General features: G+C 45.7%; 1 protein-coding gene across 1 annotated transcript in view; it reads right to left on the reverse strand.

Moving 5' to 3' along the window:
* Positions 1-2,226: 2,226 nt before the first annotated feature.
* The window catches only part of NT5E (5'-nucleotidase ecto), a 50,793-nt gene continuing 25,467 nt past the window's right edge, over positions 2,227-27,552 (reverse strand). Inside the window, exons 2-9 of the mRNA XM_084753450.1 lie at positions 23,537-23,759; positions 20,729-20,917; positions 11,608-11,805; positions 10,205-10,359; positions 8,374-8,479; positions 7,528-7,677; positions 5,308-5,508; positions 2,227-4,188 (exon numbers count right to left, since the gene is read on the reverse strand). Coding sequence (XP_084609576.1) covers positions 4,025-4,188; positions 5,308-5,508; positions 7,528-7,677; positions 8,374-8,479; positions 10,205-10,359; positions 11,608-11,805; positions 20,729-20,917; positions 23,537-23,759 — 1,386 coding nt within the window. The 3' untranslated portion in view covers positions 2,227-4,024. The remainder of the gene's footprint in view (positions 4,189-5,307; positions 5,509-7,527; positions 7,678-8,373; positions 8,480-10,204; positions 10,360-11,607; positions 11,806-20,728; positions 20,918-23,536; positions 23,760-27,552) is intronic.

The raw sequence follows: 27,552 nt of genomic DNA on the forward strand, positions 1-27,552 counted from the left end.
TTGTGAAAATGCAATGTGATGCTATATACAAACCACCTTGCAGATAATAGGAATTACTACATTGCTCATTTTGTAATATGAATAATTTTGTATGAATAATCACATTTTCTGTAAGTAGGGCTCACTAACTGGTCTGAATTATGTCTTTCCCAAATTCTTATGTTGAATCCATAAATCCCACCATGACTTTTATTTGGAAACAGAGCCTTTCAGGAGGTCACTTAGGTTAAAAGAGTCAGTCTCAGGAGAGCCTGAGAAGATTGCTCTGGGAATAAAGCCACTTGCTGCTAAGCCTGGCAGTCTTGAGTTTGACCCCTTGAACCCCCGTGGTGGAAGAGGGGAACAGACTCCTCCAAGTTGTTCTGAGACTTTAACAGCCATGTCATGGCACAATGCAGAAATGGGCATCATTGTGGACATGGAGGTAAGACCATGGGGGGAGGGAGGAGGAGGTTGCCAAGGGACTTTATTTGGATTTTTTTTTTTTCTGTTTTGAGACAAGGTTTCTTCATGGAGCCTTGGCTTTCCTGGAGTCACTTTGTAGACCAGGCTGGCCTCGAACTCACAGCGATCTGCCTGCCTCTGCTCCCCTGAGTGCTGGGATCACAGGCATGTGCCACTGCACTTGGCTTTTAGTTGGATATTTCATATTTTTTTGTTTTAGACAGTTTCATGATGTAATCCAGGCTAGACTAGGACTTGCTACATAGGCCAAGGCTAGCCTTCAACTCCTGATCCTCTTCCCTCAGCCTCCCCAATGCTGGGTTAATATGTATGTGTCATCATCTTTGTTTGTTTCCAAGTGCTGGGAGTAAAGGTGTGCACCACTACACCCGGCTCAGAAATGAAAAATTTTGACAGGGTTAGACTTAGAAAAACATTTAGCTTTATAGTGGCTTCTATAACTATTCTATTCCCTGCATTCTATTCCCTTCCTCAGCCCGTAATACTTAGCCTTTTTTACACATTCTACTGTACCCACATGCATATTTGTTTTCTACAGTATTGCTAGTGTTCATACCTGAAAAGGTTTATTAACAACATTTTTACGATTTATTTTATATGTCTGTATACCAAGTGCATGCCTGGTTCCCAGAGGTAGGAGAGGGCACTGGATTTCCTGGGACAGGAGTTTTTTTTTTTGAACTACCATGTGGGTGCAGGGAATTGAACCGTGGTCCCCTGCAAAATCAGCCATTGCCCTTTTTAAAAAATAGAATGACTGTCTTTTTTTTTAAACTTAAATAAATATTTACTTATGTATATGAACACTCCTGTGGTCCACCTCCCCCGGCCATAGTCACATGAAAGCTAACAGTTTTTAAAAGTGAGTTGGGAAATTTTGGGGTTCTTTTGCGGGGAGGTGGTTGTTGTTGTTTTGAGACAGGGTCCCATAACCAGCTGGCCTGGAACTTGCTACATATAATGGGCTGCCCTCAACCCTCACAGAAGAGGTCTGCCTGCCTTTGTTTCCCAAGTACTGGGATTAAAGGTATGGTCTGCCACACCCAGCTAGGACTTGACTTTCCAACTCAAATTGTAGCATGGGCTTCCACATAAACTCTGTGCCATGAGGCTGCTCTCACTTCCTGACATTGCTTTGGATTGTCCTGAACAGGACAAAGAGTACAGTATTGAGCAGAACCTGCTGCTTCTGTTACCTGTGCTGGAGTTCCCGAGAGCACTCACTGGTGACTGAATGAGGTTGCCATACTAACCTTGTTTGTCGTGACCTTTATTCTGCAGTCAGGTCTTAAACCTCGGGTTTGTACAACCCCGTCTCTAGTGTTTTATGTAGAGGTTGGTAGTTTTAACTGAGGAGTAAAGCAAGGCTAGATGAAGAAAAGTTGAGGCTTTAGTCTTCCTTTAAAAAAAGGGAGGGTGGGGACTTCTCTCCTGCTTAGTTGGACACATGCAGTGTCACATGCCTTTAATCCCACCACTAAGGGAGGCAGAGGCAGAGGCAGATCACAGGACAGCCAAGGCTATGCAGAGAAATCTTATCTCAAAAACAAAACAAAACAATACAAAACAAAAAACACAAAACAGCAACAACAACAAAATATTGCATGCATTTTCTTTTCAAATTTTGAAGTGAAAGAAGGGAAGGGCTACCAGATGACAAAGTGTTTATTACCAAAAGAAATGATCCTGGTGGAAAATTGTCTCTGTTCTACTCTTGGGGGCACAAGTATGTGAGAGAAGTAAGACCAAAGACAAAAGGAATATATCTTCAGGTTTATTATTTGGATTTTACAATTGGAAAGTAATCCAAGGTCATTTCTCAAGCCTGCTGCATAAAACATAGATATACACATATTTAGAAAAATTATAAAATGTTCTTTGAAATTATGCTGAAATAACATTTCTCGTAGTTTACTGGCCAACCATAAAAAATATACCTCAAATGCACCTTCCTTTAATTTTTATGTGTTATTGACATTTCTGTTTATAACTAATCTATACATTCATAGAACTGAGGGAATTGTTTCACTGCAACAAACTTCATGAAATTCAAAATTAAATTATTTTTTTTTCTGTCAAGAGAACTTAATATTTGTAAACACTAGAGAACAATCATGTTCCCACCCTAATGTCTAGCTGCTGTGGGTGGCTAAGGTGGAGGCTCCCATTTCTTGATTGCTGAGGCAGTCCTGACCATGCCCACTTGGTCACAGGACCCTCTTAGTCAGGTGTTCTGTGAGCACGGACTATTTATCAGTCCGGGTATCTCGTGGGCATGCCATAGGGCTCGCTGTCCCCTTGCTCCTCTCATATCTTGACTTGAGTACGCCTTACAGTGGTTGCTTGGGATTTGAGTGTCGGCGAACTTCCGACATTTATGTGTACCACTTCTCAAAATCATTCCTGCCTTCCAGACGCTGGGCTTTTCAGTAATGTCCATAGAGTGACAAGAACGAGAGCTGTATTGGCATCTTGGGCAGGACAGGTGCAGGTTGAGAGTTACAGTTTAGTTTAGGAAGTTCTCTCATGACACCTCCACGCGAGGAAGAAGGAGAAGGAGAGGCAGGACTTCTGGAATCTCGCGGGAGTTAACAAAAACCGGTGTTGTGCTTCGGTCATGCTCTCTGCCCCTTAGCGTGTCTTCATGTAGCTCATCTAATGGCTCATTCTCTCTTTCTGGAATGTATCAGCCCCAGTCACACCCTCCCTTCCATTTCTCCCTGTCCCCTGCCTGCCTGAACTAATCTATTATCTGCTTACACAGATTGTTGAGGACCCATCAAAGGCACATGGTGGGGTAAGAAAGAATCCTGTCTAGTATCCAGTCTCTCAAACCTGGTAGACAACAGGAGCCCCAAAAAGAAAGGAGAGGATGGAGATTTGCCATCTAGGGCTGTTGGCAGCAAGAGAAGAGACTTGATGTAGGGGCGAGTATTGGGTTTGAGGTCAGAAGACTTAGGTACAGGTCTTGGGTGTATCATTTGGGGATGTGGCTTTGAACAAGTCAACTCTTTCTGCTTAACTTAGCACAACGCTAGTCTACAAAACCCTCCTTGTAAATTATGGTGTTTTTTGTGTGAGTCTTGACTGACTGGAACTCTACATAGGTCAGGCTGGGCTGGGACTTGCGGCTATGCTTTCCTCCCTCCCAAGTGCTGTGACCGTGGGCATGTGCCACCACAGCCGGCAGTGATAAAGTTCTATGTAAACATCAGTTGTTTGAAGGATTAGAAATGAATAGAAAGTGAAAAATGATTTTTGTGGCTCAAAAATAACAAAATGTGTTATGTGGGTGTGTAAACGACACCTAGTTGGTTTTTTTTTTTTTTTGCCCACATGTCCCAGAAGGACCCTTTAATTCAGTTTGACTTTTTATCTGCTCACTGAGTTGCTGGCCCCGACAAATGATGCTATAGTCTCTTCCTTGAGAAGCGCTTTGAGCATCGGCTAGGAGCCTTGAGGATAGTGAGCACCGTTACAAAGCCATGTCTCCAGAGGCAGAGTTGAATATCACTGGAAGAAAAATGTAGTTTAACATCAAGGATAAGGAGACTTCCCCTTATTGGTTCAAAACAAGGTTCACTGCCCAAAAGGAAAGCATTACTAAAGGAAGGCTTCCCTGGTGATGGCCTCCTGCAGAGAACTTGATCCGCCCTTCTACTGCTGGGTAAACTACTTTCATTTTTGAGATATATTCGGAAACCACGCTGATATCTTGGTCACCTGGAAAAAAAAATACATTATTCTAACTCTAGGAAAAAAAAAGAAAGATTAACAGTAAGAAGGGGAAAAGCTGGGTGCGGTAGTGCACGCCTTTAATCCCAGCATTCGGGAGGCAGAGGCAGGAGGATCTCTTGTGAGTTTTAAGGCCAACCTGGTCTACAAAGTGAGTCCAGGACAGCCAAGGCTACAGAGAAACCCTGTCTCAAAAAACAAACAAACAACAAAAAACCAAAACAACAACAACAACAACAGCAAAAACAGCAAGAAGGGAAGTGAAGTCTCTAAAGCCCTTGAAACTGACAAAGAAATGACACCTCTTTATTCCAGGGATTAAAAAAAAAAAAACCTCAGAAAACAAAAATGCCAATTACTTTAAATACAAAGAACTTCGGCACTGGGTAATTGGGAGAGGCAACAGTTGCCTCAGCTCTGAGGTTTCCAAGAAACTGTTCTCATCACAGTCAAGAGTTAGCTAAGAAAAGTGGCTTTCTCATGCTATCTGCTCAGCATTATCTTCACACAATTGATGATGGGACATTGAAGGTTTCATTTCTAGAAGAGGATAGATAAAGAAATAAGACTTGCTTGGACAAAATGATGACCCAACAGAATATCATCATCACCACCACCATCATCATCATCATCATCATCATCATCATCATCACCACCATCACACCATGTGGATGGTGTGTACGGTATGTAAATTGAAGCTATTTAATACCTAGTGCTGTTAATACACAGTAGTTTGCTATTGAAAATAATCATGGGCCAGGTGTGACAGCACACACCTTTAATCACTATGTTTGGGAAGCAGAGCCAGGAGAATCTCTATGAGTTTCTGGCTAGCCTGGTCTGCATAGCAAGCCCCAGGCCAGCCATGACTACCTAGAGAGATGTATTTCTAAGGAAGTCTGTCTTCCCTGGGGTTGGCTAGTGCTGGGGAAGGAACAGCATAATACTCCTGGGTGGTGCTGTGCTGTGCTGTTGTGAGTAGCCCCCACAGCAGGAGGGAATCAGCAACAAAGGCAGAGTGCATCTTTTCTGTCTTTCTCTCCGTCGCCCAGTTCTGTTGCGCTGAATAGCTGTGGGAACAGGAGAGGTAAGGACACTCGTGCTTACCAGAGTCATGTTTTAATAATCCATCTTTTATCATCTGGAATCCATCTCCACCATTGGCCAGATAGCTTGGGAGGGTCACGTTATACACTTTATCCATTTCAAGGGGCTCATAAACGGGCACTCGGCACTCGGTGCAAAGAACCTCTACTTGGACTACTCTGTTCCAGGGTTTTCGGGAAACATCGTACACCACATGAATTCCTAGGAGAGAAATGAGTCCATGTTTTTGCTGAGTCCTGTTGGAAGGACCCTGCTGTTTGAGGGTCCTCCCAATCCAGATAGCCATTCTGAGCTTGGCATTAGGCATAGGACTCCCTCTCACCAGCAGGGCCTCTGGCTCTCTGCCTGACTCCATCTGGAGACTGATATATGGCTCTTGACACAGCTCCGGCTAGCTGTCCCCTCCCTGCGCCTATAGGATAGTTAGGTACTGTGTTCCCACTCATACGATAGGAGCATGCTGCCAAATGTAAAACAAGCATCCTTAAAGTCCCTAGTTTCAACCAACTATGAACACCTATCCTGGAAGCCCCCCCACCCACTCCCCAAGGGCTGTATATATAGTCTTTGTTCTCCCTGAGTAACGCTGAACTAGCTCCTGAAGTGGTTCTCACAGTGTTAGAATCTCTATTGAGCTTGCAGCCTTCCAGGCCCTGCATCGCATATTTTTCTCCTCTTGCCTCAGTGGGCTGGTGGCCATCAGCACCCCAGAGAAGAGGAGAATCACAAGTTCAAAGGGACTTTTGCCTATGAAAGGGATTTTTGGCCCAGATCTAGAATTGGGATAGTTGGCTGTGTTACTTTAGTTCCTGTGTGAGTGAACTTTCATCAGGGGAATGCTGGTGATGGTGTAGCTACCCTAGGTTAGCATCATTCTGGAGACTTCCGGTAGATGGGAGAACCACTGGAAAGAGAATGATTGGCCTTCAGAAAGGCAAGGATGACTTTGCTGGGGGGGAAAAAACAGTATTCTTTTTATAATTCCTGAATTTATTGGTCCAGTGATAACTCAGTGGGCTTGGGAAGTTGGGTGCGCGTCATTGGGAAACACAGTGGAACACTTGTAACAGCTTTGAAAAGCTGAACGTCGTAATTTGGGATTTGGGGATTTTCACAAATGGTTGTACTCAGCGCTTTGCTAGCACATCAGAGCACCACAGTCTTTGGCCTCTGCCCCCAGGAAAAATGCCAGCTGTGAGGGCTAGCCCACAGACAGGAGGCCAGGGACTCCTGCCAGACAGCCGCGCCATCACGCAGTTCCATGGACTAAAATGAAAGTGAGGCTGGGCGTGGAGGTATGTTCTTGGAATTCCCAACCTGTGGAGGGGCTGAAGCAGGAGGAAACCACACACTTGAGAGCTGCTATAATCTGAGTCTAGCTTGGAGTGAGCACTGAGACTCTGTCCCCCCCGCCCCCAAAATGTGTGTGTATATATATATACATAATGAAGCCAGGAGCAGTGGGACATAACTGTGTTTCCAGTATTTGGGAAATGGAGGCTCAAGAGTTAACGGAACTTTGGCTCCCTAGTGAGTTTTGAGGTCATTCTGGTCTACGTCAGATCCTGTCTCAAAATGAACAAAGCAAGATTAATAAAGTGAGAGAATGAGGCCAGAAAAATTATTTTGGAATACAATGAGATTATTGCTTTAAAGATTCACTGCTGGTTGTGGAATTAACTCCCGAGAAAAGCATTTCAGAAGCCTGTAGGAGCATCGATTTCCATCTAGTCTTCACTGCAGTCAAGGAGAAAGCAGGTCAGGGGTTCCTCCCAGCTGATTAGAGTTAGACTGTGTCTTTTTTTTTTTCTTTCTTCCTCCGTGCTTCCTTTGAACCCTAATATGCTCCAACGCAGGTAAAATAATAGGAGGGGGGCCCTTTTGTGTTTGTTTAAGAATGTTACATGCATCCACACATAAGATTCCAACAGAAAGACCTCATGTCAGCTGATCTGACTAGTGTTTAGGAAGTCAGCTCCCATGGATGCCTTTTCCTGATGTCCAAATCAAGGTTGGCAAATACGACTCATTGCCAAGGGCTTAGACCTTTGACCTTAACCTCTGGCCTCTGCCTCCGGTAGCCCATCGTCACTGAAAGATGAGGTGGTCTGGGAGAAAATCCAAACAAGTCCAGACACAGAAGTGGGGAGTTGGGAGCTGAGCCAACCAGGAAAGCCCACATCTTGCTGGACAATGTGCCCTGCAGGATATGACACTTACCACCCACTTGGAGGAACTCCCCAGTGGACTGCCCGTAGCGGTGCACACTGTGCTCAAACGCCTTCTTCAGGGTGGAACCATTTATTTGGACCAGGTCAAATGTCCCTCCAAAGGGCAGCACAGCAGCCAGGTTCTCCCACGTGACTGTGCCTTAGGTAGAAGTGGAGCAGGAAAGAAAACAAGCATAGGAAAATGCTTACCCAGAGAGCAGCTCCCTTGGGCTGAGGGCAGAGAGGCAGGCGGGAAGCCGCAGCACAGCAGCTGTGTTTACCTTTGGGAGGGAATGTGCTGACCGCTTCTGCCCTGCTGGTCACCACTGGATAAGAGGGTTGAGCTTGCAAAACCCCAAGTCCACAGTTCTCAGCCTTGTATGGCCTGGTTTGGGCTGGACCCTCCGTGGTTGGTTAGATATTGCTCAGATTTACACAGGCAGTGTGTTCCAGCCACTTGCCCATGCGTCTGAAATGAGCTTAGGACCTTATACTGGTGGGGTTTGTCAGCGAAGGCTGCAACAGAGCCTTCAGTATCTGTCTAATGGGTTTGTTTTAACAGGTGATAGGACCTTTGGTATCTGTAGAAATATAAAGTGTGTCTTTGAGATATCCTTTCCGACACAGAAGATTCTTAGGTTTCACTAAGCTTGGTGCCTGCATCTGTGTGACTACAGATAAGAATACATGCGCATCCCTCTGTTGAAGCACTGGGCTTGAGCAACAGCTAAGGCAAAGTCAAAGGACTGGCATTTTGGCTTGTAGCTGGCAGCAGAGGGTGCTGTGGGCATGGTCGTGGAAGAGACGTGGACAGCTGAGGAAGGGGGCGGGGTGGGGGTGGGGGGCAGGTGCATACCATTGTTCTTCTCATCAATGGGGGACCGAATGCCCCCTGCGTTTAAAATGCACATGGATACGTGGTTCCAGAACATTTCATCTGGGTGTCTGAGGTTGTTGTTAATCTGCAATAGTAGCGGAAATTTAGTTACTTTGGGTCTTCTTTCTTGGGATCCGTTCCAGGAATCTGGTTATCTCTACTGAGAAAACAAAGTATTTATCCCCCAGCTCCCGTTCCCTGAAGATTTCCCAACTGTAACTAAAACTCGTCGTATCCATTATTAAGCATAAAATAATTATTAGCCTATCTTCTATTAGCCTTCCGTCAGTCAGAAGCAAAAGTATACTGTGACCAGCCCCCCTTGTCTTAGGACAGGGGGCTCTTTGCCCACTCCTCAGACCTATCCCTCAGGCTAGGGGATGTAGCAGAATGCTGTCTCCAGCTGGGGTCCAGATTGCTCCTGGGTGCGCTGCCCCATGAAGCTGCTCCTTCAGGGCAGCAGGATGCGCCACCCTGCCCATCACCTACCTCATGCCAGGCAGTTCCCGCATATTGGCAATCTTTGAGGTACAGGGATGGCCTCATGGAGCCAGGGAGGATCAGACTTATTCTTACTTTTCTTATAAAACACACGTTCAGTCACAGCAAGCAAAAAAAAAAAATATGTTTCTGTTTGGTTGTTTTGAGACAGGGTCTCTCTGTGGAGCTCTTGCTCTCCTAGGACTTGTTATATAAACCAGGCTGGCCTCAAATGTGGAGAAATCCACCTGCCTCTGCCTTTTGAATTAAAGGCATGCACCACTACACAGAGCCTTAAATCTTCCATTCCTTAGGTGTGTTTATATTACATCCCAAGTGTAGGAGTGTTTTGCTTGCATGTATGCATGTGCGCCACATATGTGCTTGTGGCAGTCAGAAGAGGGTATCACAGGTCCCCTGGGACTGGAGTTACAATAAGCCACTGAATGGGTGCTGGGAATTGAACCCAGGTTGAAGTACCTTAAGCTCTGAGCCAACTCTCCTGCCCCAAAACGGATGCTTTCTAGTTTTAAAGCAAGCACAAAAAGCAAAAGTTATATTTACCCCAGCCTCTTTGATAGGGTAGCACCCTGGGGTGTTTCGTTCTAGATGCTTCCGCTGGCTCCCCATACTGATCTCATGGTGCTCAAGAGCCATCCTGGACCTCAGGTTAGAGGGCGTTTAGGCTGTCACTCACTTGGCCAGAGTTTGTGGGGTGTGTTTGTTATCACAGAAACTGACTCCAGGATATTCTCACTGGCAGGCTCTGCATGGGTGAGCCAGTGGGAGCAACAGTTTGGCTTAGAGACCTTGCCTTGGCACAGCCCACGAAGCCACTTTGGCAGCTGGCCCCGGAAAAATGCTCTTCATGAATGCTCTTGCTCTGGCTAGGGACTTTACTATAACTATGGATTGTCATTCTGTGCAAGTTACGCAAAGCTCACGTTCTTTAGAGCCAAGAGGACAAATCAGGGGAAAGCTGCCCTGCTGAGTCAGGTCCAAGCAGATGTGCTGGATGTACTCTGTCAACATCTGGAAGAAGGAGGATGTGCGTTTCCTGTATCATCTTACTGGAAGAAACACTCCAAATTTAGACGCCAAAGGGAGACGTATTTCAAAAGGTTCTAGTCCTTGTAAAGCAGTAAAGTAATGCTCTCCTGATCTCTCTGCGCCTCCTTGCCATGGCATTCAGGATGGAGCCAGTCAGGCTTCTGTCGGGCACTACATGTGTCAAAAAAACCCCAATTCTGCCCCTCGTTGCATCTTCTGCCCATCATCCTTTCCCCCCTTCTCCCTGGATGCAGCTGCTCTGCCCCTGCAGACTGCTCACCATAGCATCGCAGATCAGGTTGCCCATGTTGCATTCTCTGAAGCGGCATGTCTGAGTGGAGCCATCCAGGTAGACGATTGTTCTCCCCAGCTCCTGGGTAGAATAGTTATCTAACTTTACCCTCCACTGGTTAATGTCTGCTTTGACGGCTGAATCTAGAAAGGAAGGAAGGAAGGGAAGGAAGGGCATCAGAAGGGTGCAAGTGGGTAGGTAGGGGAAGTTGCAGGGGGGAGGGAAAGGCCTACAGTGAAAGTGGATCTCCTAGCGGGTAAGTGCTAGAGAAACCAACCGTTGTGAGATTTCCTTGCTGGAAGTGTATGTGTGTTTACCACATTCGTGCATTTTGGCTTTGGCTACGAAATTCCTTAGATTGAATGTTTATCTTGCTTTCTAACATTGAAACCTGGGTGTGCCTTACTATGAGGACGTTTTGAGCATCTTAGTTAGCATCGCCTCAACGTCTGGATGGGCCCCTGTCAGCGACCCTAGGATGACACCATGGTGGCGCCATGAGTGTTGAAGGGCCGGACAAGCACAGAGGATCTGCTGAGGGTGTGTTTCCCGGCTTGTCTCTGGGTGCTGAGAAGACTCTCCCGGGCACAGTGGGACTTCACTGCCCATCCTTCTGAGCTGGTGATGGTAAACAGCAAAGGGCTGGTAAGACTCAAGGCAGCAGATCTACAGATACCATATGAAAATGGGTGGCATAGCAATATTCTTTTATTCTGAGTCTCAGAAAAGGAGGTACTTCTTGACGGATATGCTGGTGTACAGTAACCCCAGCCTGATCTATATGTAGAGAGGCTGTCTCAAAACAAAAACAAAACAGAAAAAAGAGGTATTTCCTTGTTTCATGAATGAGGAAGCTGAGGCACACACCACACCATCACTGCCTCTTGTTAGGTGGGACAGATTTTGAAGGCTACTCTTTCCTATTTGAATTCTCTTTCTTTCCTCACTCTTCTCTACATAAGAGCTGACAGTGGCTTTTGGCTCACAGGATTAAGCTTTTTGCAAAGCAGTGAGTGCACTGAGTAGACTTGGAAAAAGCATATGAGGATTTGAGGATTTGAAATTTCCTTATGAATAAAGAGAATAAATGCATGGGAAAAGCTAAATTCTTAGCTGGGTGTGGTGGCGCACGCCTTTAATCCCAGCACTCGGGAAACAGAGGCAGGCGGATTGCTGTGAGTTCGAGGCCAGCCTGGTCTACAAAGTGAGTCCAGGACAGCTAAGGCTACACAGAGAAACCCTGTCTCAAAAAAAACCAACCAACCAACCAAAAAAAAAAAGTTAAATTCTTCACAAGTATTACAGTCATTTCCCGAAAGAAAAGGAAGAAGCGCATGGAAGAGTTGGCCAATGCTCAACTTTTCATTTGGCGTACCCTTCCCAGATCTCACCTTCAGGAATGCTGCTGTTCAGAAGGATGGGGTTTCCATATGAACTGACGACATTTCCCTTGTCATCAAATTCAACCTTCAGATAGCCTAGGTATTTGCCAAAAGCATAGGCCTGGACCACAGGGACCTTCCGTCCGTCGTCGGAGGTGACTATGAATGGATACTTCCCAGCAGGCACTTCTTTGGAAGGTGGATTTCCTGAAATAAAAGAGGCAGTGTTGATCAGGTCAGCCTTTGCACATGGAGGCCACCGACTGAATGACGGAGAGTTTTGACTTGATGATTCATCATCTGCTGTTGTACGTGGCCTGTGGGACATTTGTCACTCATTCCAAATGCCCTCTTGGCACACAAATCCTGCTGTTCTCCACTCAATGGGCATTTACTAAGCTGTTTCTAAGTCTGGGGCATTGTGCCTGGTGAGCTGATATGGGTCATAAAAACAAGAATACTGATAAGATTATCCCTCTTTCATGCAGACGCTGTCTGTATTCCTTTGGCTGGATGAATTAGCCAAGCCATTCACTCTGTAGACTAGGCTGGCCTCGAACTCACAGAGATCCACTTGCCTCTGCCTCCAGAGTGCTGGAATCAAAGGCATGTGCCACCACCATCCAGCTAGTACATCATTTTAATGTATGTTTCTTTTTCTTAGAAGATGAAGGCATTCATCCCACAGGCAGGCACACACACACACACACACACACACACACACACACACACACACACACACACAAACTTATAGTTGTTAATATGGTCTGAGGAGGAATGATAAAGCCATCCTTAGGATGCTTTGGAACAACCATAGTTTGGAATCTGACTATAAAATTGGTAATCCTGGTATTGCTATTACACATATGACGATTCTCTCCTATGACATGTCCATAGAACTTCAGCACACGTTTATTCCACACACAAATCAGTTCTGAGAGGTGGCTGTGACTCTAATTTCATTTAGTTCTCCAAGCTTCCTGTGAGGCAGGTCACGTCGTTAACCATGCTTTATAGCTGAAAAGACTGACCGCCATAGGAGGTGCGCATGCGCATGTGCTGGACTGTGGTAGGGAACTGACGGGAACCAAAGCTGTGAGACCGTGACCTTATTATGTCCTCTCTTCCACCTAGAGAAGCCTGCCATGGGTTATTCTCTGAGGGACTGCAGGCTGGCTGGCACAGGCCGCTCACAAAATAACACGCAAAGCCAAGTTTGTGCCTTTGTGTCCCAAGCTCTCTCAGGGTCTTTTTATTTGCCTAAGAAAAGCTGATGTGGCTTGCTATGTAGAACTTATCCCAGGCCCTGCCCTGCCCCTGCCACTTTCTAGAGCCATAAACAGAGCAAGACACAAGCACTGCAAATGACACCGTTACACAGCGGCTTCCAGAGCCAACAGTGCAACTGTTCTTGCAGATGATCTAAGACATTGTAGAACAGCAGGAGGCGGGGCACTACTAGTCTATTCCTCCTCCCACTCTCTTCCTCCTCTGGGCAAGGGTAGATCCTGCCCTTCACTGCAGGGGACTAGGTATTTAGGGCAGCCTCTTTCTTCCTTGCCTCCCCTCCCCACAGCTTCCTTTTCTGGGCAATGCTTGGAAAGCTGCAATTCCCCCAAATGTCCACAGCGTGGCAGCAAATATCCCATCCAAGGGCAGTTCCTTGGAAATTAGAAAGGGAAGCCGGACCTAAACGTTCTGTCAAATGCTTCATTAGCTCAGCAAGCACTCGGCAGAACCAGCATCCCTCTGGCAGGGGCACCTACTGTCTAGTTCAGAACAGTTCTGATGTCCCTTTTCTGAGAACAAAAGATATGTCAGGGTTGTCTCAAGCGGACTTAGTCAGGAAAGGCAAGGCTGCTTCCTTTGTGGCTGAGGTCTGGCTAGCTAATCTCTGCCTCCTCCATGCATTTCGTAACTCCAGAAAACCACTGGCAGGAAGAACAATCTAGGGCTTCCCATTTTCCACACCGTTCCATGCTATTCAGCCAAAGGCCTAAAACGTTTATAACTTTTTTGAAGTGCTCCAGGTCAGATCCAGGGCTTTGTGTGTGCTGGATAAACTCTACCGCTGAGCTACACCCGCCCCCCAAGTCCCTTAGCCGAAGGTTCTTACATCTCAGATATTGTCTCCACATGGAACCACACCTCTGTCTTTTAGCTATGTGCCTTATCATCGTGGCAGGAGAGAACGTGTCCATAGACCGTGTCCATAGACCGTGTTCCAATAACCAAGACAAGACTCAGTGTGAGTGGCCATGGTGTTCTGGCTGTGCGCGTGGACACGATAAGCCCTGAATTCCCCAGGACTTTGCAAGTATCCAAAGAGACCTCAGCAGGGTACTGTTCTCATGCAGGGAGAGTATGATTCCAACAAGGTCTGGAGAACTGTCAGATACATTTAGAGAAATTTTTTTTTTAAATGAAGGTATAGTTTGAGCAGGACCCCTGGGCCCAGATCTGCCCATCATAATATTCTTCTTGTAGGTTTCTAGGACCCTCTGGATCCTTCTGTTTCCCTCAGAGGAAGGATAGCAGGCTACCAAGAAGAGACTTGATACCCTATGAGCATATACAGGGGGAGGAGGTCCCCCTCAGTCACAGTCATAGGGCAGGGGAGTAAGGGGAAAATGGGAGGGAGGGAGGAATAGGAAGATGCAAGGGATGGAATAACAATTGAGATGTAATATGAATAAATTAATAAAATATATTTTAAAAGATGAAGGTATAATCTAGTAAGTAGTTTAGGCTTAAGATTAATGGTTAAGTTTATAAAATTCAGCTAAGTTCTTTTTTGAGGGGTTGTTTTATAAATGAAAGTAGCACTGTAGAATATCTGGAAAAAGAAGAGCAAGACCATTGACTCTTGTCTTTACAATTCTAAAAATTTAAAGAAAATATGTTTATGAGTAGCAGTGGGTAGGTATGGGGAGAAATTGGTGGCAGCATACATATTAGGAAGAAACTACTTTGTTTGGAAATTTCCATACTAGTCAGTGTTCTCCAGAGAATCAGGACCATGTTCACGCACACAGAGTGTAGGAGACATATTCTCAAGACATAAAACCGGGGTATTTTGGGGGGACTATGTCTAAGCCCACTTCTGTTCATATTTAACCTCCCTCAATCCTATGACTTTATTTTTCATAGACGAGGTTTCTCTGTGTGGCCTTGGCTGTTCTGGACTCACTTTGTAGACCAGACTGGCCTTGAACTCACAGATATCCGCCTGCCTCTGCCTCCCCTAGTGCTGGGATTATAGGTGCGTGTTACCAAGCTCAGCTTCCTATGACACCTTTTTGAGGAAGCTACGCTACTCTTATCACTTTTTATTTTAAGCTTGGGCTTACAGAGAAGATGTACATTGTCAGACAGTATTGACTGAATCAGGGAACAAACCGAGCCTGTAAGAGTATCGATCGAGCCCTTTCTGCAATCCCAAGCCATATCCCAGTGAAAGAGAAATGAAAACCTGTGTGCAAGACCACCTAACAGCAGAGCTGAGGAGGCCCACACTTCCATCCTGTGAAGTTCTCGGTGCTCAGGGCACTAGGGCCTGGGAGTTTTCCTTACAACAACCATGCTTGGGGTTGGATCCCAACTGCCGTTTATTTACAGTTGTTGTCTGCGGAGCTTGGCTTTCAATAGACTCATTGCATCTTGGTAAGAGGCCTCATGAGGAGTAGCTGCCACTGACCACTACTGTGTTCTTTCAAAATGATGTGGCTTTGCTCTAAAGGAAGTGGATGCTGAAGCTGGGCCAGGCAGAGGCTATCTAAAAGGACGTGTGAGTGAGTGCTCATTGGAATGAGGAAAGTCCCTGTGCTGACCTAAGAAACACCCAGGGAGATCACTGCCAAGGCCACTGGTCAGACCTCTGCCCTTTGGTCTTCTAGGCCAGGCATAGAACTCTCTCTCTCTCTCTCTCTCTCTCTCTCTCTCTCTCTCTCTCTCTCATTTTGTTTTTCGAGCCAGGGTTTCTCTGTGTCCTGGACTCACTTTGGAGACCAGGCTGGCTTCAATCCTCCTGCCTCTGCCTCCCTAGTGCTGGGATTAAAGACATATGTTACCATGCCCAGCTAGAACCCTGTCTCTTAAGAGGTGGTGGTGGGGCGTGCACACACCACACTGACTGCCAGCAGTGGTCTCTGTCTCCTTTTGTTAGTCTAACACAGCTGGGTGCTTCTGTCCCTACCCAAGGTCAGGATCACATAGCAATTTCTAGTCCGGCTCCTCTATACTTATTTTGTGAATCCCATTTGTTTTAGTCCTATAGTCTTAACATAATTTCTGTTCCTTAAATATATGAAAAATGTGAATTTCATATTCAGTGAGTGTGGGCCTAAGGCTAGAATCAATCACCCTTAAAATAGGTAATTAAAAAAAAACCCATGACCAAATAAATCTTTTAAAAGAGGTGTACAAACTCCAGGATGGTGGTACATGCCTTTAGTGTTAGCACTTGGGAGGCAGTGGCAGGTGCATCTCCGTGAGTGTGAAGCCATCTTGTCTACACAGTCTTTAAAAACAAAACAAAACTGCACTTTATTTTTTTATTTTTTGGTTTTTCAAGACAGCATTTCTCTGTGCAGCCATGGCAGCCCTGGAGCTCACTCTATAGACCAGGCTGGCCTTGAACTCACCGAGATTTGCTTGCCTTTGCCTCCCAAGTGCTGGGATCAAAGGCATGCGCCACCATGCCCAGCTAAAAGCTATACTTACTAACATCCATTCGGCAATACTGCACACCTGCCTCTCACGCATCAGCTCCCCGGGGCAACAGGAGAACGGAAAGGCAGCCAGACATATCTTCTGAAAGCTGGCTTCAAAAGGATCACAGAACCGGAAGCCTGGGACACAGGGGTCCAAGGGTAGAGTTCTGAAGCTGCCTGCAAATGACCAAGTCGCGGCCTTGACTGAGAAGTGGAGCTGTTGAGGTCGAGTGGAGGCGACACTCATTCAAGGGAACAAGATGCTGGGAGCCTGGGGTATTGAATCGATTGTCCACACAGACACCCTTCCCCACAGGCTGAAGGCAGAGGCCAGTGTACGGAAGAAGATAGGAAATTGGGTGCTAACCACTTGATGATATGGCAGGGTGCTGGGAAGCCATTGGTACAGTGATGAGAAGGGGGCAGGTTGTATGAATGAGCCCCACAGTTTACTGTAGTAGCTTGCAGAAACTCTTAAGTTGTTCAACCAAAAAAGAAAAGAAAAGAAAAGAAGAAGAAGAAAAAAAAGATTTCCTAAAATCTTGAAGAGTAAACAGTTAACTTCTGTGCACGGGGTTGTCTAAGGACCAGTATGTCACAACAGAAGGGGTCACACATTCCCAGTGCTGAGCCCTTACTGAACTGCAGATGGAAACTGATGTCTGCACTCATCCAAGAGAGGGGCCAAATGTCCAGCTCAACTATTGGCAGGCAGACAGGAAGCAGCAGCAGCTCCTTGGGAGTCTCGTCAAGAGTCACAGACAGGGTAGTCCTCAGGCATGCCTGCTGCAGGCTCCAACTTGAACTCGCTTTCCTACTCTTTTTTGTCACGGACCACTTTGTAACTCTGGCATGTAACTCCCTTAGATAGCCTTTGCCTCCGGGGCCTCATTCCTGTAGCTCTAATCCTTTGCCAGCCTGCCCAAGAAGGCCCTTCCTCTTTATTACGATATCAGATCATGCCAGTGGTAGGAACATGGCCAGGAGTGGGTGGAGTGGAGTGAAGTGGGTGACATACACATTGTTAGTCATGTTCCATTAAACTTAGAGGTTTCTAGAATGTGGGCTTCATTAAAAAAATAAGACAGACAGACAGACAGACAGACAGACAGACAGACAGAAAAGAAACTAATTTAGTGGGGAGTAACACGCATAAAACATCAGGGTGCCAGGGTGCTCTTCAGATGTTTTGGGAACGTTTTCCTTTGGGCTTGTGTGTGTGTGTCTGTTGTATGCTGTGAAGTTTCTTACAATTTAAATTTCCAGTTGTGCATGGTGGCTCATGCCTGTAATCCCAGCTAATGTAGAAAGACTGCCATGAATTTGAGGCTAGCCTGGGCACAGAGTAAGTTCTACATCAGCCCGGCCTACAGAGAGATCTGGCTTGAAAACAGGAGCTAAACTTCCATGGGCTGTTTTCTTTCTTTCTTTCTTTCTTTCTTTCTTTCTTTCTTTCTATATTTACAAAGCAATGTTTAACAGACTATTGTTTTAGCCTGTTGGTGATTTTGTAGAATGGTTTGGTGAGAAAATCACTTAAGATTTTTTCCCTCTGTGTGTGTCTGTGTGTGTGTGAGAGAGAGGTGTGTGTGTGTGTGTGTGTGTGTGTGTGTGTGTGTGTGTGAGAGAGAGAGAGAGAGAGAGAGAGAGAGAGAGAGAGAGAGGAGACTATGCCACGGCACACATGAGGTCAGAGGACAACTTCTGGGATTCAAGTGTCTCTCCTTCCACCATTATGTATATTTTGGGGATCAAATTCTGGTTTCCAGACTTGTACATCAAGTACCTTTATCTGATGAGTTATGTTGTCAGCCTGGGGGAAAAAAATCTTTTTTTTAAGGCTTGGGGAAAAAATTGTTTAAATATGTAAGTGGGCCTCATCTCCTCTGATGTCTTCTAATTGCTAAGTTTAGTCCTCAAAGGAGAGCCAAGATACATTTCACAAGAACAGGTTTAATCTCGGTTATCTATTACAAAATGTGCAGATCGGACTTTATAAGGCTGGGACAATGTATTCAGGAGATACAGATGAACAAGCCACAGCATATCCTTAGATCTCACATCCTCTGTGCAAGACTTTGCTGGATGGTGCAACAGTTAGAAGAACAAAAGTATAATGGCATCCCTGCCTAGCTTTTTGGGCTAGCAAAGTGCCCCAGTCAATGGCCTATGGGTGCCCAAAATGATGCCATAAGGCCGCATAGAGCAAGATGGTGTAAAGGTACATCAAAGTGACACGGAGGGATGACTGCAGCATCTGAGTACAGGGTAACACTTCTTGATCTCTTCATGCTTTAGTCTGTGAACCCCAAGATTGTGTTTACTGGAAAAACCTGATTCTAGTTACGGTGTGGTTCAGCCCTAACACTCAGCTTTAATCCAAGGGCTCTCAGCTTCAGTATTGTAAACAAGAGTAAATAAAGTTAACCCTAGGTCAAAGAGGCAGAGCAAGCAACCAGTTGACAGGAAGTAAACACGGGGAAAAAAGCCATAGAGAGTAAGAGGAAGTCAGACAGATAGAGAGACACACAGGAAGTAGAAGGGAGGAAGATTCAGTTTTGAGGATTTTTTGAGATGGTGTGGGGGAAAGAGGTGGCCTTTTCCTTTTGGGACATCGGCTGAGGAGGAAGGTAACTGTGTGCTTTCTCTGCCTCTCTGAGCTAGCAAGCTTTCACCCCAGCATCTGGCTCCAAGTCTTTATTGGTAAAATCGAACGATTGAAATTTTTGTTTAAAAACAGCATGCACTGTATAAAGTTTACACACACACACACACACACACACACACACACACACACACACACACACGGCATTGCATGCCTGTGACATTAGTGCTTGGTGTCATACTACTTAGAAGAGGATCTTAAAGTCAAGGTAAGCCTAGTCAACACAAAATGTTCCTTGACAGCCAGGACTACATGGTGAGTCTCTGTCTTGAGAAAAGCAAAACAACAAAACAAAACAAAAACCTGAGATCTTGTCTCAAGGTAAAAAAAAAAAAAATGACACAAAACAACAATAAAAAAGAAATCGTAGAACAACCACAAGGGCAGGCTATTGTGGGTGCTTTGTGAAATTTCAGTTTATATATATATATATGAGAGTGCACACGCGTTTGCACACGTACCTATTAGATCCCCCTGTAAAATGTTCGGCTTACTATGGATCACAGCCAAACCCTAAAGGAGAAAGTGGCGAGAGAGCTGACTTGTTCCCGCTGTGAGTTATAGACTTCTAATGCTGCCTTGGAGAAAAGCTACAAAGACTCCCAGGGTCTGAGCAGGTCACATCCACAGGGCTGGCATAGAATTGAAACAAGAGTAGGCAAGTACAAAGACCTACCTGAATCTGTTGTGGCTCGGATGCAGCTTGTCCACTTTGTGTTTATGTGCTAGTAGCTTACTGGTCCTCACTGTGGTGACACTGAGGGACAGCGGAACCCTCAAAAAGTGTCTAATGTGATGTGATGAGGGCACTGGGGCCATCACCCTCAGAAGAGATTAACGTAGTTCTCTTGAGACCACAGTGAGTTCTACGAGAGCGGGTGGTTGTAAAAGCAGGGCACCACACACACACTTGACCTTTCTGCATGTGTCCATCTTCCTTTCTGATTCTCTGCCATGTTGTGTTGTGATGAACAGCCAAGAGGGTGGTCACCGGAGGCCAAACTAGTGAAGTCAGCTGTTCCTGGACTCTTAATCTTCAAACCTGTGATAGACTCCTCACTAGGAAGCCGCCATGCCCAGAGGGGCTTGGGTGACCTGCCTGCCCAAGGTCATTTAAGTGAGTTAAGAATGAGGGCTTTTGACCCAATGTCCTGTTTCTATTCTTTCTATAATTTGTACTGTATATCTTTTTTTTATTCCAAATTTAACATGTATTCAGCATTTAAAATGCTAAGAAGTCCTATGAAGACAATAATAATATTGATAATGATGATAAAAAAAATTTTCCAAGCCAGATATAGCGATACATGCTTATGCAGAGGCAGGAGAATCACCAAGATTGGGGCTAATCTGGGCTAGATAGTGCAACTCTTTTAGAAAACCAAAGGCTGGGGACATAAATGCTTAGAATACAGAAAGCCCTGGGTTCAGTCCAAGAACCACTGAAAACATTTAAAACAATGTATCTTTTTTTTTTTTTTTTAAAGAAAGTCTATTATAGACTGACCTTTAGCTGGTGGTCAGTAATGTTTTCATTTTATTATGTGTGCTATATATGCTTGTAGCATTGACTTTTAATTATGAAATGAATGAATTCTTAGAATGTCTCCCAGTAAAGTTACCTGTAAAATAGAGCATATTACAGCTTATACCGTTTATATTCCATGCTAAACAGTAACAGTTACAAAGGTAAAGAGAGAGGAAACAGCTGGTCAGAACATGCTAGCTTGCAGAAGGCATTCGAAGCAATTACCTGTGTAAAGAAAGGTGTTGGAGTGCCCTCCCACCACGATGTCCACACCTCTCACTTTCTGAGCAATGAGCTTATCCATCTCAAAACCAGAGTGTCCCAGTGCAACGATCTTGTTCACGTTTAGAGTTTTGAGTTTATCTACTTCAGGCTGCAATGCAGCGATTTCATCTTCAAAGACTAAGTTTGTCCCTAAAGAAGAAAATTAATAAAATGGATATTAAAATAACTTCGCTGGATTTCTTATACACCGACATACTAAGTGTAACACTTTCTTATAAAACTCTTCCGTTACTAGCAGCAAAGTGAATGAATACATCTCGAATGAAAGCCCTACCAGTCAAGAAAAGTTTAAATCAATGTCCTTGGTTGCATCTACTAATATTGCATCGGGTTAAAGTTGTAGATGACACACACACACACAAGCACACATACACACACACATACATTTTAAACATTTGTTTTTGTTGCATACACATGCTACAGTCCATGCGTGGAGATCAGAGGACAATTTTCGAGAGTTTGTTCTCTTTGTCCACCGCCTGTATTCTGGGGATTGAATTTAGGATACCAGGCCAGGTGACAAGCTCCTTTATGTATTAAACCATCTCACTGGGTCATATATATTTGCATAAACTCAGTCTCATACTTTGAAGAGACTACGGGTGTGTATGGTTTGTTTCCATCTCTTCTTATATTTCGGCCTTCGCAATAACCATGCAAAAAGAATCCCAGCACGAAAGTATGGTGTCCACAGCTGCTACGAATCCCTTCGCTTTGTCTGGAACCTTGGGATATTCTGTCTTCAAACCTAGAATGTCAACGAGTAGTCTCTGAAAGCCGAGTTCAAACAGTGGCTTTTACATGTGTTTACTTAGGTTTGTGTGTGCTACGATGTGCTTACGGGTGCCAGATCTCTCCTTTTTCCATGTGGATCCCAGAGGTTGAACTCCACGCCTCAGGTGTGCGGTGGCAAGCGACTTCACGTACAGAGCCATCTTCCTGGCCCTTAAAAACCAATTCTAGCATGGTAGATGATAACTGTTCGCTTGCAGGCGGGGAGTGGCTGCATTAGAGTAGAGCTGAGCGCTGCATCTCATAGAGGCCTCAGCTAGCCCTTGCTGGCCCTGGGGAGGGGTACACACCTCGTGGAGTTCACTCTACCACTCAGTGCTATTAAGTGGGTGCCTCGGACTCTGGCTCGCACAACCTGCGAGTTCTTATGCTGAGACAGGAACAGGCCTCCCAGCCTGCAAGGAGAAACTTAGCTAATTTTTAGGTCTTACGGCTTCAGTGGTCAGGAAGCCACACCGAGCGCTCTGCAGCGAGGCAGTCCTCCAGTTGATCTAGATACTCCCCGTGCTAATTTCTAAGAACCAGCTCCAATACGAGGCCCCCCAGGCCCCCCCAAAAAAACCTCAAAAAGAGCTTTCAAAGTGTAAGACTGCAAAGTGTGAAACTCAAAAGTCCCTCCGAACGCCAGCAGAGTACTAATGGAGCAGCCACCGCCCTCTGCCACGCTCTGGGTTACGCTTCCTGGAGGCAACCCTTGAATCCTGACTGCATGCCAAGTCCACAATGCGCAAATGTGGAACATAAATCACAGCGTGACAGCTCTGTGACAGTGGAGGCTCCCAGGACAGCTGGGAAGTTAGTGGCTCCCAGGCAGGGTGGGGCTGGAGTAAGTAGCTCAAGGCGCCACTGAAAACGTCAAGAGTGGCGATGCTCTGCTCCTGCTGTCTATCGCGGGAGCGTCAAGGATGAGTTGATTCTTGTCCATAACGCTGAAATGTTTGGGGCTCCCCCGGACCATCCCACAGTGCTGAGTCCCTGTTTTAATTTCTTCTCCTGATGCTGTGATTAAAAAAAAAAAAAAAAAAAAAAGACCCTGACAAAAACAACGTACAGGAGAGAGGGCCTCACAATTTGAGAGTTCAGTCTATCATTTTGGGGGATTTCCTGGCGGCAGGAGCTCGAGGCAGTTGGAAAGCATTGTGTGATGAATGCCTGTGCTCAAGAAGATTTCTCCTTTTCTTTTTATGCAGCCCAGGACCCAACCCTAGGGAACGGTGCCATCTTTCTTTACAGTGGATCTCCCTACCTCTGGGGGCTTGTCTCCTAGGTGACGCCTGTGATGCTGATCGTTAATATTAGCCATCACAGCCCTCTTTTCTGTCAGCCTTCCCTGGGCATTTCTCTGAAATAGCAAGGCGCACTCTTCCTTCCCCTCCCATCACATTCCTCTTCACCTCGTTCACTATCTTCTGACCCGGCTCTTATTTATTTATTCTCACTGACCATGTGAGCCCAGGGAGATATAGACGCCTTGGTTGGTGTTTCCAGTGCCTAGAACAGTGATTGCATGGGGTGTGTTTTAGAATGCCAGGACACTGACGGACACACACACACACACACACACACACACACACACACACACACGAATTTCATTGCTAGCTAAAATAAATTAAAGGTGCTAGGAATAGATGTTATATATGTGTACATACTCTGACCACTAGAACTGGAAAACTGTGTTTTCTTGGGGGGGGGCAGAGATCTATGGGAACTGCTTGTGCCAGGCTTCACTTACAGTTTTGAATACAAGGAATTAAACAGAGACGCTGTTTAGTCAACAAAGAAGTTCACTGAACAGAGAGGGTGATGCCCTTCAGAGGTAATTGAGGACAATGCAGAATCTGCCACCTTGCTTTGCTAATCGTTATCCTTCATATGCCATAGGCCGTAAAAACATGGCCAACTTCTGCTTTACTGAATCTATTCCCAAGCCACAGGTGCCAGGAAAGTAGACAATACCTGGATTTGAGAGGAACGGGGTTTCCTGTGAAGTGTATCCAACAATGCCCACAACCTCACCACCAACAGAAATAACTTTATATGGCAAATAAAGTCCGGATATTTGAGATGCTAGTGGCCCCCGTGCCTTAATGTTCGCACTCAGAATTGGAAATTTGACCTTTCTGAGGAGGGGATCAATCAGTCCTTCCACACCGTTATCAAATTCATGGTTTCCCAGTGCCTAAGGAAAATGGAAAAGAAAAAAAAAGGATTAAGTAATCTAAATTTTCCAATAAAAGCTTATTTTTAGGTCTATCATGTTAGCTCAGTGGCTCCCAAAATGGGCTAGGCTCTGAGACCTTACCATGTGTCCTGGTGTTCTCCTCACCTCCAGAGGGGGCCATGGGCTGGGCCCAGGGGTAGTCATCACGGGTAGGCACAACATTGTTGCCCTGGGCCCCTTGTCTAGTGAAGCTACATTGATTTTTGTTTGTTTGTTTGGAGACAGGGGTTCTTTGTGTAGCCTTGGCTGTCCTGGACTCGCTTTGTAGACCAGGCTGGCCTTGAACTCACATCAATCTGCCTGCCTCTGCCTCCCCAAGTGCTGGGATTAAAGGAATGAGCGACCACTGCCTGGCCGTGAAGCGACGTTGAATGTGCACGTTTGCAACACACCTCCAGCACACACTGTCCAGACAGCTAGATAGACAGCTCCACAGAGGAGATCCACCAGGCCCTGCCCGGCTTGTTCCCACTGTTTTCTGGAGCTAGCCCACACGTCAGACTTAACCGTTCACCCCACCGTCATTCTAGTAAAATGCTGACACCCCCAGAACCTGTTCCCTCATCGCTTCCCTTGAGTCATTACACAAGTTCTCACAACTTCTCTTCTCAAGGAGCTCCCTGATTCATCTGGAGGAAATCAGGACTACACAGAGAAGTCTCTGTCACAGTGGGTGTTGGCTTCCTGCTCTAGTCAGCCCCAGGTCACCTTGTACTCTGTGCAGGATAGAAAGCATGTGGAAACATTCCAAGTAAGTGGGGGGCGGGGGAAGAGAGAGAGAGAGAGAGAGAGAGAGAGAGAGAGAGAGAGAGAGAGAGAGAGAGAGAGAGAGAAAGAAGCCCTTTGCTTTGGAGCCTGGTGGAAGCCTCCTGCCAGCTAAGAATCAAGAATTTCAGTGCAATCAACGACATTGGCCATGAAGGTTACTGACAGAGCAGTAGATAGAAAAAAAAAATTGTTCTCAAATGGGAATGTTAAAATAGCAATGAATCATGCTTAGGGCTTGCTCTCACCCTTCCCTAGGTATTTCCTGGAAGTCTCACAAACAAGACTCAATCTTTGTTCACAGTAAAGACAGCTTAATGTTTACTATAGCCCCTGCGGTCTAGAATTTTACTGTGTCAGCTGTAATTCTAGCCAATGCACAAAAGAACCAATCTATGATCTCATTCACACACACAAAAAGAAAAGTTTTCTTAGATACCTTTGGAGCTGCAACTTCAGAGGCCACCAAAAACATTATGTGTGGCTGTTGTAATGACCAGGACATCTCTAGCTTGGGTGGCCCACACCCAAGGGTGCATAAACCTTCACCTCTCTGTGGAGCTTTCTTCCTCACTACTAATCTGCTAGAGGCATGCTTTACACTGACTTGGCCTGAAAGTCTTCTCTTCCTCAGAGTAGAAGTCTCTAAAAGGAGCCTCTCAGGCATCAGCCGCTTTCAGCCTCATTTCTATTAGCGCATGATTGAGGAAGAACTTTTGGGGAGGGACCATGAGATCCTCAGCAGGTTCACTCTGTGCATGGAGCTTCCAGTGGAGCAGGGATGGTGCTAAGCACCATCAGTATGATAATCCCATCCCTGGAGTCACAGAACCTTTCCTCAGAAAGCCCTCTACTCTTACCTCACTTGGCCTGCGCGATGCACACACCCCACTTCCAACACTGCACTTGGCACATATCATCCTCCAAACACTGCACTTAGCCACTTGTTAGCAACCTAGGACCCGGCTTCACCGAGCTGCATGTACGCCTCTCTCCAGACAATGGAGGTAGTAGGTTCCTTCTCCTCATAACAACCATCAAACAGAGAGAATTTATATTTAGTCATACTCCAGTTATATCTACATATGAGGGTAGGGAGGAGATCTGTCCTGAGCTGGTTTGGGATATATGCGGAATAAGGCAAACTGTCCTGTAAGTGATCTTTTGAAAAAAACCTTTCCTTGCTATTTTGATATCCTTGTGTACCTCTATTACAATGTTTTTAATAAGACCAAAACCTGGAAAACCTAGTCTGGACATGACCGTCAGTCATGTGACACCAGTACACTCCAGGGCTATCTTGAGGGCTCATTTGTTGTCTGTTCCCTGGTTAAACCGAACTTGCTCCTAAGCCACATTGCCATATTTGTCCTGCTCAGCATGGTGTTTCCTCACCTGGCACACTAGCAATCACTGAGCACCTGCCACTCAAAGGGCTGTGTAAGCATCCTTGAAGAAACATGAAGGTCTTTTACAGTCCTGCTCTGTCTCCCCTGGTAAGTTCATAATTTCTGAACTTGCATTTTCTCCGCCTCTGATGTTCTACCCAGTCACCTCCTCCTCGTATCTAGTTAACTTCTCTAGAAGCCGATCTAGTCCTAAAGGGTTTGTCTTGGACAATTATATTTCTTTCTATGGTGAAATAAACACCCTTTGTCACAAAATAATCTTAAGTACAGAGTTTTGTTTCTAGTGAATGTTTCCACAGTTAAAAAAAAAATACTTATGGTTGATTGGTTTGGGGTCTTTTGAGACAGAGTTCCACTGTGGCTCAGGCTGGCCTCGAACTCAGACATGTGCCTGCCTCTGTCTCCCTAGTGCCGGGATTAGACGGGTGTGCCACCACGCCAGGCTAGGATTTAGTTCTTACAGTTGACAGTGAATCCCGGAGCCAAATCGGGGCAGAAACTCAAGATGGAAATCTGGTGCAGAGGCCATGGAGAAGTTCTGCTTACTGGCTTGCTTTTCTTATTCAACCCAGGCCCTCCTGCCCAGGGGTGACTCTGCTCACAGCAGGCTGAGCTCTCTCATATCAATCATCAGTCAAGAAAATGCCCACGTATGTGCTCACAGTCCAGGTAATTCCTCAATTGATGTCCCCTCTTCCTAGGTGACTCTAGTGTGTGCCAAATGGGCAAATACTAAACAGCGTGACTATTTCCATAGTTTTGTTTTGTTTATTTGTTTATTCGTTTACTTTTGTAACAGGGTTTTAATATACACCTAGCTGGCCTAGAGGTCTCTAAGGAGACTAGGCTAGCCCTGAACACAGGGATCCATCTGTTTTGCCTCCTTAGTATTAGGAGTAAAGGTGTGTGCTACCACACCCAGCTTTAGAGGCTTGGTTTTTTTTTTTTGTTTGTTTGTTTTTTTGTTTTTTGACTCTATCCTATTACACAATGTTTAGTCAAAAGAATGGAATTTGAGCTGTACCATTTACCCTGGCTGGGAGCGTGACATCCCAGACTGCCAAAAAAAGGATTACAGGACCATAGAGATTTCCTATAGTCCCTTCTTTTAAATCAATCAATATGAGCCTGCCAATCACAGGGATAGAAAAAGGTGCCTCAAAAAGTCGTTAAGAAACACAATGTACCTGGAGACATGTTGACGAAGCAGAGAGGAACAGTTAGCCCTTAACGAGGCATGTGCTTAGATACCCCAGAAGCCGCTTTCTCACTGCTAAGCCTGCCAGCTTCTGACTTTTAACTCAGAAAGTGTAACTTTTCTCTCCTCCTTCCTTCCAGTCTGCCCTGTTGGTGAGGATGTGTGTGTGTGGGACGCGGTGATGTGGTGCATGCATGTGACTATGGGGATGCGTACCTGTGTGCATGCCTGGGGAGGCCAGAGCAGGGTAAGGCCAGGCGCCTTCCTCTATGGCTGTCCAGCTTATTGGTGTGAGAGATGATCTCTCAGTGGACCAGAGAAGCTCACCACTTTGGGTAGGCTGGCTGCTCACTGGGCTCTCAGTATCTACCTATTTCTG

Source organism: Acomys minous (assembly GCF_964271855.1).
Source record: "Acomys minous genome assembly, chromosome: 13".
Classification (NCBI taxonomy): domain Eukaryota; kingdom Metazoa; phylum Chordata; class Mammalia; order Rodentia; family Muridae; genus Acomys; species Acomys minous.